The 14,454-nt window shown below is 39.5% G+C and overlaps 1 protein-coding gene across 4 annotated transcripts in view; it reads left to right on the top strand.

The window, feature by feature from the left end:
- The window catches only part of THSD4 (thrombospondin type 1 domain containing 4), a 303,076-nt gene that overhangs the window by 127,998 nt on the left and 160,624 nt on the right, over nucleotides 1–14,454 (top strand). For all 4 annotated transcript variants that reach the window (XM_035336261.1, XM_035336260.1, XM_035336259.1 and 1 more), the window contains one exon: nucleotides 8,500–8,636. In XM_035336261.1, the coding sequence (XP_035192152.1) occupies nucleotides 8,500–8,636 (137 nt within the window). The remainder of the gene's footprint in view (nucleotides 1–8,499; nucleotides 8,637–14,454) is intronic.

The raw sequence follows: 14,454 nt of genomic DNA, 5'->3' as shown, positions 1-14,454 counted from the left end.
TTTTATGTACCTTGGTGATTTAGTTACAAAGGCATTTGAGGTTTTTCTCCTCTGAAGACAGGCTGAGGGAGTTGGGGTTTAGCCTGGAGAAGAGAAGGCTCCAGGGAGACCTTATAGTGGCCTTCAGTACCTAAAGAGGGCTGCAGGAAAGCTGGGGAGGGCTCTTCATCAAATATCATAGTCTTAGGACAGGGGGCATGGTTTTAAACTGAAAGAGGGGAGATTTAGATAAGACATTAGGAAGAAATTCTTCCTTCAGAGGGCAGTGAGGCACTGGCCCAGGCTGCCCAGAGAAGCTGCAGATGCCCCATCTCTGGCAGTGCTCAAGGCCAGGCTGGATGGGGCTTTGGGCAGCCTGGGCTGGTGGGAGGTGTCCCTGCCTATGGCAGGGGGGTTGGAATTACATGATCTTTAAGGCCTTTTCCAACCCAAACTATTCCGTGATTCTGTATTTTGGCTAGCTACTAAAATAAAACACTTTTCACAGGTCACGTATGCAGCTAACAAGCAATAGGCGGTGAAAAATATGTTCTCATGGTAAAATTGACTTTGTTAAATAATCAAAATAATGAAGTCATTGGTCCTATAATCTTTAGGATAGGTTGTTTGGGCTCCAGTTCAACTTCATGGGAGTTAATGGATAGACTCCTGCTACATTTAGTGAGTTACAGTATGGCCCGGTTTCAGTTCTCATTTTAGCAATGAGCTTAGCAGCCAGAACCTGTCCCCAGCCCGGTATTTCACATCGCTGTAAATTCTCAACAGAGCACAGCTGGCCTAGCCAGCCCTGCAGTGCAAGCTGCGCACGCTGGGAAGGAGCTGCTTTGCCTAAGGAGGTATCGCAGGGTCTCAGCTCGTCAGCCCACATGCGCCTGAGCACAGAGGTCCTGAAACAGCTGCAAAGGTGCTGCAGCTCAGAGGCTGTCACCCTGACTGGGCTCACCGCGCTTCTCTGTGCCATAAAGGAGTTTCCTGCTTGCCTCATTGATCCCAATAACATTCTTTATATAGTTCAGTGGCACACAGGTTACTGTGCGTTGAATTAAGGACAGTGCCTTCTATACAGTGGAAGTCTCAAAGTTCCTTGTGACTATTTAATGTAGGACTTACCAGACTTGGGATAGAACAAACTCTGGTATATCCAGGTAAAGATGAAGAGGTTTTGTAAATGATACCTTCCCTGTTTGGATTCAGATTCGTTAAAATGTAGTCTCTTTAGAAAAGTGTGAATGTATTTTTGTCTTAATATTTAAAATCTGCTGCAACATATTTTAAAGGTATATTGAGTTATTGAGACCAGATGAAATAATAAACAACTTTATTATATGAGGAAAGGAGAAGTGGAAGTAAAAACATGTCTACTGGAAAGAAAAATGGAAAGTGATTTTTGGAAAAAACAAAAAACAAACAACAAACAACAACAACAACAACAACAACAACAACAACAACAAAAAAGAACACTAAACAATTTGAGCCAGAGTAGTAAAAGTTTATAACAGAACTAACAGTTAACAAAACTGAAAGGGACAAAGTAAAAAATAAACACCACTCTTTCAGGTTATTGTCAGATGTTTGCAAATGTAGTAAGGAGAAAGTATCAAAAGAGACTCAGGTAAAGGAGATCACACTATAGCAGTCTTTCTGTTGAGAAAAACACATATAGTTATGTGATAAGTAGTTCTTAGAATACATTTGTGTATTGTTACTTAGAAATTTGGCAACAGGTAACTGCGTGGTAAAACAAAACATTGTTCTTTCAGGCCACTTCTAAAAGCTTGCAACTGTCAGTCAATGGACTGTCAGTCACCTAGGTTCAGATTGAGGTTCATGTCATTGACCTGAGAGAACTTCAGTCATTACATTGCAAAACTCGCGGAAATGTTCCGTTACTGCTAACTAAGCCTACACATTTTCCTCCTTCTTTGTATAGGAAGCGGCATAAGCAAAGTTGCCTGTGTTGAGTACAACAGCAACACTTTTCATCCGTTCTGAGCTCTGCAGGCAGTCACTAACAGATGCTGTTTGGAAGGAACTGTCCCGTTTACATCTGTCTGGCACAGTGTACCACTCAAAGTCTGCAGTGTCGCTGTCAGTTAGCTTTACTAACTTTACTAACAAGTACAGTGGATGCAGAAGCCAGAGACTTGCCAGACTCCTTACCTTACTCCTTCCTTCCCTGCCCCGCAGGCTGCTGTGGGATAACCAAGGGTGTCTGTCAGTCAGTCTGAAGCTCAGCCTGCAGGTCTGGAGCTGAACTCCCTCAGTGTTGATAGACTTTACCTAAAATCAGTGTTATGTGGACAGACATGAGCAAATCTCTTCAGAGCCTTTTCCAGTGTCAGCTGTGCCCCATTACACTTCCTGTAAAGCAGATTCATTGCTTGTATTGTAAGCACTGATTGCAGCCCGTGGCGAGCCTCTCTGAAAATAATGGAGCTGTGTGGAGACAACTTGTTCCTGGAACAATCGCTTCTGACACCTCCTGGGTGAGTGCATCTTGGCTCAGTAATGGAAAAGCACTGAAGTTGACTTTACAAGGCAGTGTGCTCACAAAATGAAGCCTAATTTAAATTTGCTTAATCCCATAATGTAATATTAGTGTGAAAGTGACATTTGCTTGCCAAGAGTGTGCATGCCACTTCTCTGTGGGCACCCTCAAGGCATGTTTCTTAACTTGCAGAGCTTGTTAGTAACTATTTTTAGATCTTTAGGCAAACTTACAAAAACTGACAAATGGTAAAAGCATTCGGTAACTAGTACTGCCACATAGATAACAACAGGGAGTCTGGGTCTCACATTAAATTAGGATTTGGACTGAGGAACCATCAGTGAGAGTTTGTACGTTGCAGTCCCTACCTCGCAGCATGTGGAACGTGACAGCTCTTTGTTCTATCATTTATCTGCTCTGGTTGCACCTAGAGCCTGCATTGTCTGTGCATGCGGTGGGACATGGTGCACGTTCCAAGCAGCTTGCACTTTCAGGAGCTGAAACAGAAAGGAGGAACTAACTGCGTTTCATAACGGTAATCAGCGTGCAGTTTTGCACAATGATAGATTTATTTGATTAGCTTACTGATCAGTTGCATTTTGATTTGATTTGCACTTTATTTTTTTTCCCTTGGCTATTTTTAATTTCCTTTTGAACATCTAAATACATTATTTAGCAAATGTATTAGAGTTGGAATGCGCTTGCTTGTAACATTTTTTCCTAAGAATATCATTAGATTGAAATTCCTTGCATTGGCAAGCTGCCTGTTCAGCTCTCTCCTTATCTCTTCAAGTTCAGTGCTGAGCTGCTCCTCCACCAGCCTGGCCTGCTTAGCCTTGGTGTCCATTTTCCTCCCTGTCACCAATTATTGAGCACATCCGTGGGCAACAAGCTGGTGACCAGGGCAGAAAACATTGGAGGAGGAAGCTGCAGGAAGGGCGTAGTTGGTGCGAAGTCCAAAAGCACCCTCTGCACATGCTGGTGGTGTGGAGCTGCTTGCTTCGGGGAGAGGAACTCCTCCTGCGTCCTCTGTGCAGGGACAGGAGACCTGAAGGAACAGGAAGGCCTTAGCAGGGGGAGGCTGATGGGGAAGCTGCCCGAGTTGGTTTCAGTTCTCAGAGGATTAACAGGAGCAGATACAAACAGTAACTCAAAAGGCCTCAGCTGCTCTCTAAGGGCTGTGTCAACCCTGACCATTGCTGAGGGAAGAGGAGTTTGATTTGGGGACTGTGGAGCCTCTGTGCTGCAAGCCATGCTCTTTCAGGGCATGCTTCAGCATGGCACCAGTGTGCATAATTTGCCTGGAGAAATCCCTTTCAGAAGGGTTTTAACATTTGGAAATACTCTTTCTTGATTTATTTAGAAGCATCTGCAAACAGGAATGGTTCCAGAATGACACTTCTTGCTGCTTTAAATGTGCACACGTTCTAGATTAGGGTATTTTTGGAGAACATCGGTTTATTAAACCAGTGAGGGCCGAGCTCCGCGCGGGATGAGGCCGGAGCGGTGGCGGCCATCTCGCGCCCCGGGGCTGAGGTAGCGAGGGCGGGGGGCGGGAACGGTCGTGAGCGCAGCGGCAGCGCCCCCCCCCCGCCTTCGGCGCCGCCTGCGGGCCGGGGCCGGGGCCGGGGCCGGGGCCGTGGCCGTGAGGGGAGCGCAGCCCTCCCCAAGGGTTCCCCGAGGGACCGCCCTGTGACCGAGATCGGGCCCCGGCCCATCCCCACGGCGGCCAGGCCTGCCCTGTGCGGCGGCGCCCCGTGTGGGGGTAAAGAGCGCTGGGGTCGCTGTGTGAGCGTGGGCCTGGCAGCCCGGCAGAGGGAGCGGGCTTGGCATGGTTTCGCTTCCACATGTGTTGACGCCCCAAGAGCAGGCGTGAGGCCTCGGCCTGGAAAGGCTCCCCAGGCCCCGCCGGAGTGGCAGCCGCGGGCTGTGGCGTGGTGACATACGGCCCTGCCTGAGAGACCCCTGGGAAGGTGCTTGGGGGGGGGGCACGGCTGAAGTTTTCTTCTCAGACCTGTACGCTGAAGGTTGCATTTCAAGAGTGTTTAGGGGAAATGAAATGTGTTGATACTTAATTGTGACTTTGATTTGATCGATCAAAATACCCTTAGAGTAAAAGCAACCAGCGGTTCCTGTTGGGCTGCCCAAACTCATTTGTTCTTGTATTCATTATAATTTCCATGTATTTCTGTGTGAGTTTGGTGGATAGGATTTTAGAAATGCACTTTTCTCTAAGTTACACATACTTATCAGTACATACACAGTCTTAAAAAGCTCTGTGTGTATTTTTGTGCATCAGTGAATATGACAAATTAATTGCAAAGCAGGTTAATTTATGCACTTAATGACCTTACTGCTGCTATGGCAGATTTTCAATATGAGGTGTGTGGAAGGTAATTTCTAAACTGGTGCCTATGTGCAGGGTTTCTAGGTCCTGGTAGAAAACGTGGAAGAATTTATGGTGGAAATTTTCACTGCAATATTATCTTGGTGATGCCAAAGTGCAGTTTGTAATTAGTCTTGGCGTCTCAGTGCTGTTACCACAGAACTGGGAGGTGGAAGAACAACGCTGCGGTCCTGTTTTCGCTTGCTTGCCTTGCCTCTCTCTGTTCCTTGTGCAGAAAGATGGAAGGTAAGTTTTGACATGAGACATGAGAAGGGCTCCCAGCTCTGCCAGCTGAGACATGCCCGGGATGGCCCTGAAGTACTCAAGGCTAGTTTGGCAAGAACATTGTAAGAAATGTAGCGAGCTTTTCAGTTTAGATTATGTTTTCAGTCTGTAAAAAGAAACCCAGATATGTGTTACCAGGATTGTTTACTGAAGTACTATTCTCTTTCATTTAAGTCAATAATGAATATTTCTGGCAGACCTTTGCAGTAGCGTTATATTTCACCAAAGTTCACTATTTAATAAAGTAGTTTAAATGGATAAAGCAAGACTTTCCACAAAGACTTGGTTGTGTTCAGGTAGGCCTGAAAATGAAAAGCAAAGACCAGAAATTAGGAGGACATGTGAAACAGTACCTGTATAATGAGCTATCTCACTAACTGTGTCACACTTTCAAAAAGAGCCCATTTTGAGTGGAAGTGCATCTTGCTGCCAGCTGGCTTGGCAGGTCTTCAGCTTGTAGCCTTAATCTATTCCCCGAGGTCAGATAGCTGCTTTTGTGAAGTCTGGGATCGTATGACATAGTACTAAAATCCATTGCCTGTGTGGAATCAATCGCTTCACAGCTCATTGTTTAATTGACATTTAATGTCCAGTTGCCAAGCCAATAGTGCAGCTTGACATGGAATTAAAAACACAAGAGCTGTGGCAAAATACTGGGTAGGAGAGGGTGTCAAGATACATGGAAGGTTAATTGGCAATGGAGTATTTTTTTACTAGTTTGGTGTCTTGTTTTACAAAGCGAGTTCTAAGATTTGGTTGCTCTACTGCAATTTATGCATCGCAAATACACCGTTCTTATACAAAGTGCCTCTTAGTAGGAGCCATACACTTGAGCTCTCTTAGACATTCACAAATTTTGTAGATCTTTGAAATCTGGAAACATCACGTCGAAGTATTAGTAAGTGATACATGGCTGACTGAGGCAGTGCCTTGGCTTTTCTCATCCAGAGAATCTGAGTTCTGAAGGCCAAGGTATTAGAGGATGTCTCTAACCTTTCGTTGAGGATTGATTTTTATTTTATTTATTTTGACTGTTCAAAACCAGTGGCTCTTCTAATATATTTTGTTTGAGCTGGAACAGTTCCTAATTAAAAGACTGAAAGACAAATGTTAAGAGATAAGCATCTCACTTTATAGAGCAAGTAAAATCAGCCTGAGCATCATTGGTAATATGCTAAATTAGTGCTAAATTAGCAATGTAGTACTCTAACATATCAAATGATAAAAAAAAAAAAAAAAGGAAAAAAAAAAAAAGGAAATGAAAAGGTAAAAGAAAGTCCAGGGAAAAATTACATGGTTCAACAGTTAACTTACTCAGCTTTCTAAGTAGCACAACACTTCCGTCAGAGTCTAGCAAGCAAACTGATAATTTAAATAAAAAATATTTTAAAGGATCAAAACAAAATGAGAGACATTAGAAGGAGGAAGAGGAATGTGACTCTTCAGGATGCTTGAGCTACAGGGAAATAGCATTGAAAATATGGACATATAAGAAACCCTAAATGGTAGTTTGACTTGGTTTCAGGGAATGGAAAGATAAGAAAATGTATACTGCATAGATGCTGATTGATAGCTAGTGCTACATGTTGTAAAAATAGGAGACTTTCAGAGACAGAAAAGGACAAGTTGATTTCAGTTGTAATGGATCATTGAAGTTGGATTACATTCATTTGAGAATTCTGAAAGTGCGTGTGGAGCATCTGAGCTGATAAGAATAATACTCAGTTTATCATAATAACTGCCTGTTATACTTGGGAACTGGACTGCAGGAAATATCTCACTTCTTAATTTTATTTTATTTAAGAATTAAATTAAGTCCTTGGAATAATAAGATGGTGAACCTATGTTAACAAAGTAGCCAGTGGAAAAATGACCTACTTGAGCATAGCGTGCATACTGGTCACAAAAAGGAAAGCAGGCAAACAAGTCATTGACCTGACTTCAAAATAGTAGAGGTTTTTGTGGATGTTAACAAAAGATTGTGAGACACAGTTGATGACATACATGAGCAGCAATTGAAGTTTAATATATTTCTCATCACACAGCTGAAATTTCAAAATTGGTTTGCTGCACTAGTCCTATGTCCACATAGGGGGTAAAGTTGAGCTGAAAGTTTGCTCCTTTTACAGAAGATAAGTGTTAAATATGTATGTGAAATTATTGCATGTATTTATTTTGGTCGATTGTTATGCTTTAGATGAAGATACAAAAATATACTTTGAGTCAAGCAGAACATCTTGGGAATGTTACCTGTTAGCTAACTAAGGTATACAGCATTTCTCTTTGACAGATGAAATTGCAGTGAATTTCGGTTACGCTGTAGCTTATGAGTTGAAGCTTTGTGAAGTCAGTGGAACTTTTGTTCTTTGATTATGGCAGCAAGGAAATTGTTGTTGTCAAAATGATTTTTTGTACCTCACCGCCACCATGACTGTTGTTTGGAAAGAACCTGAAGGTATTGTTGTTTCAGTTGGCAAATACGGGTAATTAACTATATGCAACTTTAACATGACAGATAATTTGCAATAGAATGACTACGCATGTATTAACAAACTTGATAGCATAAGGTACATGGTGTGTTGGACTGATCTCTTTAAATAATAGATTTTCATGGACTGTGACGACAGTTTCTTGTCTTCTGTGGTCTGCTCACCCAGAGTTCAGTGGTCTTGATTTCCTTCTGGCTCTTGCCTATCAACAGAGATCCCTTAGATGTGCTGGTTCTTGAGGTTTTATTTGGGATGAGCTTTTGAACAATGATATGTTTTATGTATTTTAAATCTCATAGAATTATTGTTCTTTAAATTTTGTCTTCAAGTAAAGAATAGTCACGAAAATGCAACTTTTAAAAATGAAGAGGAAAAGGATTCCGATTTTTTTTTTATTTGCATCTAGGTTATTTTAAGCATTTCTTAATACCAAATATTAGTATATTTGCTTGAGGTAAACTAACCAGTTAGTAAGTACATGAGCCTAACTGGAGGCACATCTTTCTGATTACTGTGTAATTTTGCTAACATCTAGGTTTCATGAAATACCATAATGTGTCATAATCGCTATATTGCGTGAAGACCAAATTTGGAAAGATTTTTCTAAAACTAAAGATGCTCTCGGTCATCTAGGAAAATATCTGTCATTGAAGGCTGAGCTACAGGTTGAATTTTCATGAAGTATGTTTAAATGCTTATCATGGAGTTGCTTTCTTGTTCAGCATTCATTTGATACAGTGATTCACGTTGCGTTCTTACAAACTGCAGCATTAGTTGTATATGATTTTTTAAAACTGATGCTGTGGACTTTTAATAGTTGTTGTTTTTTTTTTTTTTTCCTTTTTCTCCAGTGAAGGGAAGTCAGAAGTGTGAGCTGAATTGCCGTGCCATAGGCTACCGATTCTACGTGAGACAAGCTGAAAAAGTGATAGATGGGACACCCTGTGACCAAAATGGAACTTCAATCTGCGTGGCAGGGCAGTGCAAAGTAAGGCTACCATCTTTAGCAAATTGGCCTGTAGACTGTCTGTGCCATTCTTAATGTCTATAATAGGTTGATACTTCACCTGTGGAATGATATCTTCAACTTCTTTCTTAGGCTTTAGCAGATTTGAGAAATGCTAACTTACAGGTTTTATTTCCATGTTATTTTTTTCTGTCTACTGAGGGCAAACTACGGAATCCTGAAAGGCTTGATTCAGAAGGTGTTCTGGCTGCAATTACGGTGACTTTTGGTGAGCTTTTCTATATGTTTAGCTTTAGCTCTTTTAGAAGAGATTCTATGGGTGAATCAAAATGAAAACATTGGAAACATAAATAAGAAATATAATATCTTTCTTTTATTAAACTTCAGTGTGGAGGTATTTTTTTGAGTCTGCAACATAAACAGATAACTGAATAACCAAATTATTTTGATGGCATTTTAGCTGGAGATAGTTTTCTGTTTGGCCCGTGTTTGCCATTTTTGAGATTCAAGTCTTACTGGCTGTCCATTTACTCAGTAGTGATGTTCTCTTAGAATAAACTGAAGTGAATTACAAACTTTAAAGGGTTCAGAAGGAGCTACTGCATTGGCTTTTTGCAGCCTGCTGTCTGTCTTCCCTTTGTAATGAATAAACACACTGTTCTTTTTCTGCAAGATGGTAGCAATCTTAAAGACAATGTTATGGTCTTTGAAAAAATGTTTATTTGTAATTTTTGGTGAAGTAAGATTAGTGAAAATATGTATGACATAAATTGCCAGCAAATGGCGTTTGATGCTTGGATGATGTTTTCCACGTACATTGGCAAAAGAAGCAGAAGTGGGTCAGATGTGACTCACAAACTCAAATTGTGAAAGGTCAAGTTCAGTTTAAATAGTCGGTTTGCCAGAGGAAGTGTCTTATGACTACAGCCTTTTCATAGGCACGTCTAAATTCCTCTTGTACACATTTGGACATGGCTGTGTATGTTTCTGTTCTCAGAGCAGTGCACGCAAAGCCATAGCTTTGACTTTCCTTTGTAGATGATAGATCTTTGTGAAGCTGATCATTCTTTAAAGTGTCCCCTGATCTCAAACCAAATGTGAACGGGCCAGGAATTTTTCTTAATTACTGTTCTGATCCATGCCTTGGAAAACTGAAAAATAGGTATAGTATACCAACTGTTTTCCAAGTAGTGTGCAAATGAACAAGCGTGTACTGATACATTTGCGTTGGAGGTCTGGCTTAGCAAGGAAAGGCAGTGTGTTTGGCAACCTACTGGGAAATAGTGTTCTGAGTTTTGAAAATCAGGCACTGTGTGTATAGAATGCCACGTTGTAAAGCTGCATATAAACAAACCATACACTATAAATGCTTCCTGTGAATATGTATCTTGGATTCATATAGTCATCAAACAACTCAGGTTGGAAGGGACCTGTGGAGGTCATGTAGTTCATCACCCTACTCAGAACAGGGCCAGCTGTGTGAGATAGCTGTCATGACCTTTTCCAGTCTGAGTTTTGAACCTGGTCCAGTGTTAGAGCATCATCATGGTGGAATCTTTTTCCTCATATTTGACTGAAATTCCCCATATTGCAACTTGCGCCCTTTGTCAACCTAGCACTGCTTACCTCTGAAAATAATCTTGCTCTATATGATCTGTTACACTCTCATTAAGTATAAACAGCAGCGAAATCTTCCCTTAGCCTTCTCTTAAGGCTAGGGATCCCTAGGCTTTGGTCCCATTTCCCCCGCTATGTTGTTGAAAATAGACCTAGAAATCAAAATCTCTGTGCCTGGGTAAACTGTTCCTCAGTAATGCGTCGTTAATTGGTGTAACCTAGAGAGTTGAAATAGATTCTGTTCTGTATTGGTGCTCAGTGCCTTAGAACCAACAAAGTATTGTGAGAAAGCCCAGGTAAAGCAGGTAAAGGCTCTCCATGTTTTATCCACTTTATTGTGGTTCTTGCTATGGCTAAGTGCAATGAAAGAGTAAGCTAGAAGGAAGAGAGTTGACCAAGACCTCATATGCGGTAGTATTAACTGCACTTGTACAGAAGTAAGCTGAACTTCGGAGGCTTCAGAAGACACATTTAGCTAAAATATTGAAAGGTTTGTATTTTTCTTCTGAAGAGGAACTTCAGTCACTAATGGGTCAAAATGTAAACATTGTAGAATCAAAAAAAGTACCTCATGCAAACATTTACAGATTAACAGAATTGTTTAATTCTCATGTATGTATCTTTAAGTGCCTTATTAAGCAAAATATGAGAGCTTCTATTCATAGATGCTTAATAGCCTCAGTTAAGTCCATGGTATAAAAACAAAAGCCACCCTTCAATCCGTAATGAACGTTCACAGCAGTTGCGCATTCACAAGCCTCACATTATGTCGAGCATGTTGAGCTTTAAGAGTTTGTCTTAAATTGAATATGACATTCTGTATGTGCCTGTGTAGTGAGTTATAGTTTGGTTGGATTAAATGCTGTATTTTAAACCTATTTATAATATTTCTAATCCAACCCCAATCTTAACTTTTATTTTTTTTGCTTTTTACTTTGTGAGCTTATGGAAAGATTCTGATTCTATTTGGAATATTTTCTTCCTTCCTTCCTTTGCGTAAACATCACTTCATTGCATCTGCTTTTGCAAGTCTTTGAAAAGTACAGAGGACAATGATTCTGTATGATCACTTAATATTTAGTGAGACCATTCTACAAAACAATTAACTTAATTACTTAATACTTAAATTGCTAAATGTGTTATCAAGAATAGCCTAATAGCCTAATCTATTCTACAGTTCTGTGCTTTTTTTCCCCCCTCTGTTTTATTAGTGGAAAAATACAGGCAGGGTTTTACAGTTCCTCCATTTCTTCTGTCTGGTATTTCTTCTAGCTTGTTATTTTTTGTATTTGTCCTATTTCTTTTATTCTCCTCCCATAGACATATATGAGTTTTGTTCATTTGCTGGTACTTATTTCAGTTCTAATTGCATCACTGGCAGTTGCAGTTTACGTGAGTGACCCTCAAGACATTGGTGTGAAACAGCTCCATTTATCACTTGGGTCTGTAAATGTTTGTACAACAGGAGAAAAAGAATGCAAGAATGTATTTGGCTCTTTCCTTCATATCAGGAAGGAAAATCACATGTTCAGTCTTTCTTGTGTTCCTTCAAAATGTCCTGTCACCAGCTCCAAAGTGAGGGGAATGGACTCCTAATTGTCCAGCTGAAATGACTTCCTCTCTATAGGATAGTGAAGTAATCACTGTCTATATTTTTATTCATGATTGCTATCTCCACAGGTACAAACATTATATTGTGAAAAACATGCATAAGTTTTTGTCTTCCTTAGTATGGTAGCAAGTAAGACAAGCTTACCTCATCCTTAACATGTAATGAGGAAGTAGATAGGAACAATCCTCTGGTACTGTATTTCTTTCACAAATACTGTACATCTGTTGGAAAGCACAGATGTTTTCTGGTTATTTTCAGCATACAATTTAAGTTCTGTCCTTCTGCAAAAACTTTGGTTGCAGGAGGCCGTTTCTGAGTGAAGTTGAAAGGTATCAAGAATTTATGCCAAATATGATGCTTTAAAGTAACTCAAATATTTTCTTAAGGTTCATATCTACATTGCACTGAAGGTACCAACATTCTGGTGGTAGTGGAATGCAAGTGGTCAAGGTCAAATTGGAACAAGGCTGTTTTGCTTCAAGGAATTGACTAATTTATTTCTTTACAGGGACTGTGAAAGACAAAAAGTGTTTATTTTTTCAATAGACTATAAAAAGATTGAATGTACTGATCTGGCACACAAATTTCTCACATTGTCTGCATTAATAGGACTTCTGTTAGAGAACGTTAGAGTTGTGGAACAGCAACTGCTACTGTGTTGTGATCCCCAATCTTTACTAATTCAGGACAAGTTCTTTAATCATAATTAACTGTGATATTCAGGAGTAATACCCTTGAAAAAAGAACAGGATGTAGTCCATTCACCTCTTTATACAAGGGCACAACTAAATCAAAGTTACAGCACAGGCCAGAAGCAAGCTTTGTGCTTTGAACACTCAGTAAAGAGTTCTGTTTTTTCCTCTTTTTTTTTTTTTTTTTTCTCTCTGTTGACTGTTAATACATGTCTTCCAGCAGTATTTATATTTCTTGAAATTGTACCTGAATACCAGCAGTCTGACTTGCTACATCTATTGCTACGCTTCTGACTTTTTATACGACTTACGGAAGGGGAGCTCTCAAAATCTTATTTCTCTGATCTAGCTGAGGAAAGCAGGGGAAGTTTAAAGAAGATGGAAGCCATTACTATTTCTTTCAGGTTACCTTTATTAATATTTTATTATGTGCCTTCCTATAAGTAAATGAGAATGTTAATGAATTTCTAAGAAAGCAGTTGGAAGAGTTTTGTTATCAGTTTCTATTTCATCTTGCGGTATGTACAGAGGATGCTCACTGATCATAGTTTCCCTAGAAACATTTGCTCTTGGCAAGAGATTTACCATGATTATAAAGTTATGAATCCAGGTTTTCAAGAATTTACAGATACTGCTGTATCTTCTTATATGTAAGTTCGATATAAACATGATAGTCATATATAGGGAAAGATAATCAGCCACAATTTTGTTTATGATGCATTACGGATGTCACGGATGACATTTAATGAGTAACAATGAAGTATACTAGAGCTCATGTAGTAACTTGAGAATTCTTGTCTGTTCTACGTGTAAAGAAATTGAATTCCCAACTTCATCCATTCAACCATGCAGTAGTTATATTGAGAATATGTCTGTAAACCATACTCTTATTTTTGTTTCAAAATTTTGAGTTTGTATTTGGAGGAGTATTGAGATACATGTCACATTAAAGGACAGTATACTATTACAGCTTCATGCTGCTTAGAAACACTATAATTATTAACTCACTCTTTTTAAATTATTATTATATTTTTCTGGTTCAGGAATAGGAAGTCAGTACAAAGTCTTTAGTGAAACTATTCAACAGCATGTTTGTGTTTGAGGTAAGTTGATAGAATAATGTCATATGAGATGTGCTTCATTCTTCTTCTTAAAAGTACTACACATTTCAGGATAGATTGGTGTGTATTAACATTAATTATTGTGTTTCCCTTGTGCCATATATCAAATCTTGCATTCCCTGTGATTTATTAATGAATAAGTCTGATGAGTATTATTGCATATGTTTCCTGTCTCCATGGACTCTGAGTTTTTTTTTGTTCCACATGCTCAGGAAGCACCAAACTATTAAAAATAAATGATTTTTATTTGTCGTAGATACTATACGCTGTTGAGTGAACGTGAATGTAGCTGAAGGATGTAGTAGAGAACTAAGTTAGGTTTTGTACTGTCATGCGTAAGAGAATTTTTTTCTGAGAAGCTGTCAGTATGTACAGCTAACTGAGAATGTTTCTTGAGAAATGAAGCTTATTCAAATGTTCGTAATATGTAGCTTTTCCTTAATGCCACATTATTTTATTTTTATAATCAGATAATTGGTGGTCTCTATCACCCTCTGTTGGACATCTTGCTTCATTACCAGAAACAATATCCTGTAAAAAAAAAACATTATCTGTTGGTCCCCAGCAATACTGTTTTCAGTTTACCTTCTTTGAAACAAAAGGCTGAAAATATTGCTGTAGTAAAAATTACTGCTGGAAAAACAGAGTAAAGAATATATGATAAAGACAGCTGTGCCTTCGTCTGAAATAAAAATTAAACACGTATGAATTAAGGTGTTTCTCACTTGTTAATGATTTAAAATGTTACATAAGGCAACCACAAGTAAGAGAAGTTCTCAGTATATAAAATGCAGTCA

The sequence above is a fragment of the Oxyura jamaicensis genome, chromosome 10, assembly GCF_011077185.1.
Source record: "Oxyura jamaicensis isolate SHBP4307 breed ruddy duck chromosome 10, BPBGC_Ojam_1.0, whole genome shotgun sequence".
NCBI classification, from domain to species: Eukaryota; Metazoa; Chordata; class Aves; order Anseriformes; family Anatidae; genus Oxyura; species Oxyura jamaicensis.
Note: the sequence above shows the minus strand (reverse complement) of the source record. Positions and strands in the feature narration are given on the sequence as shown.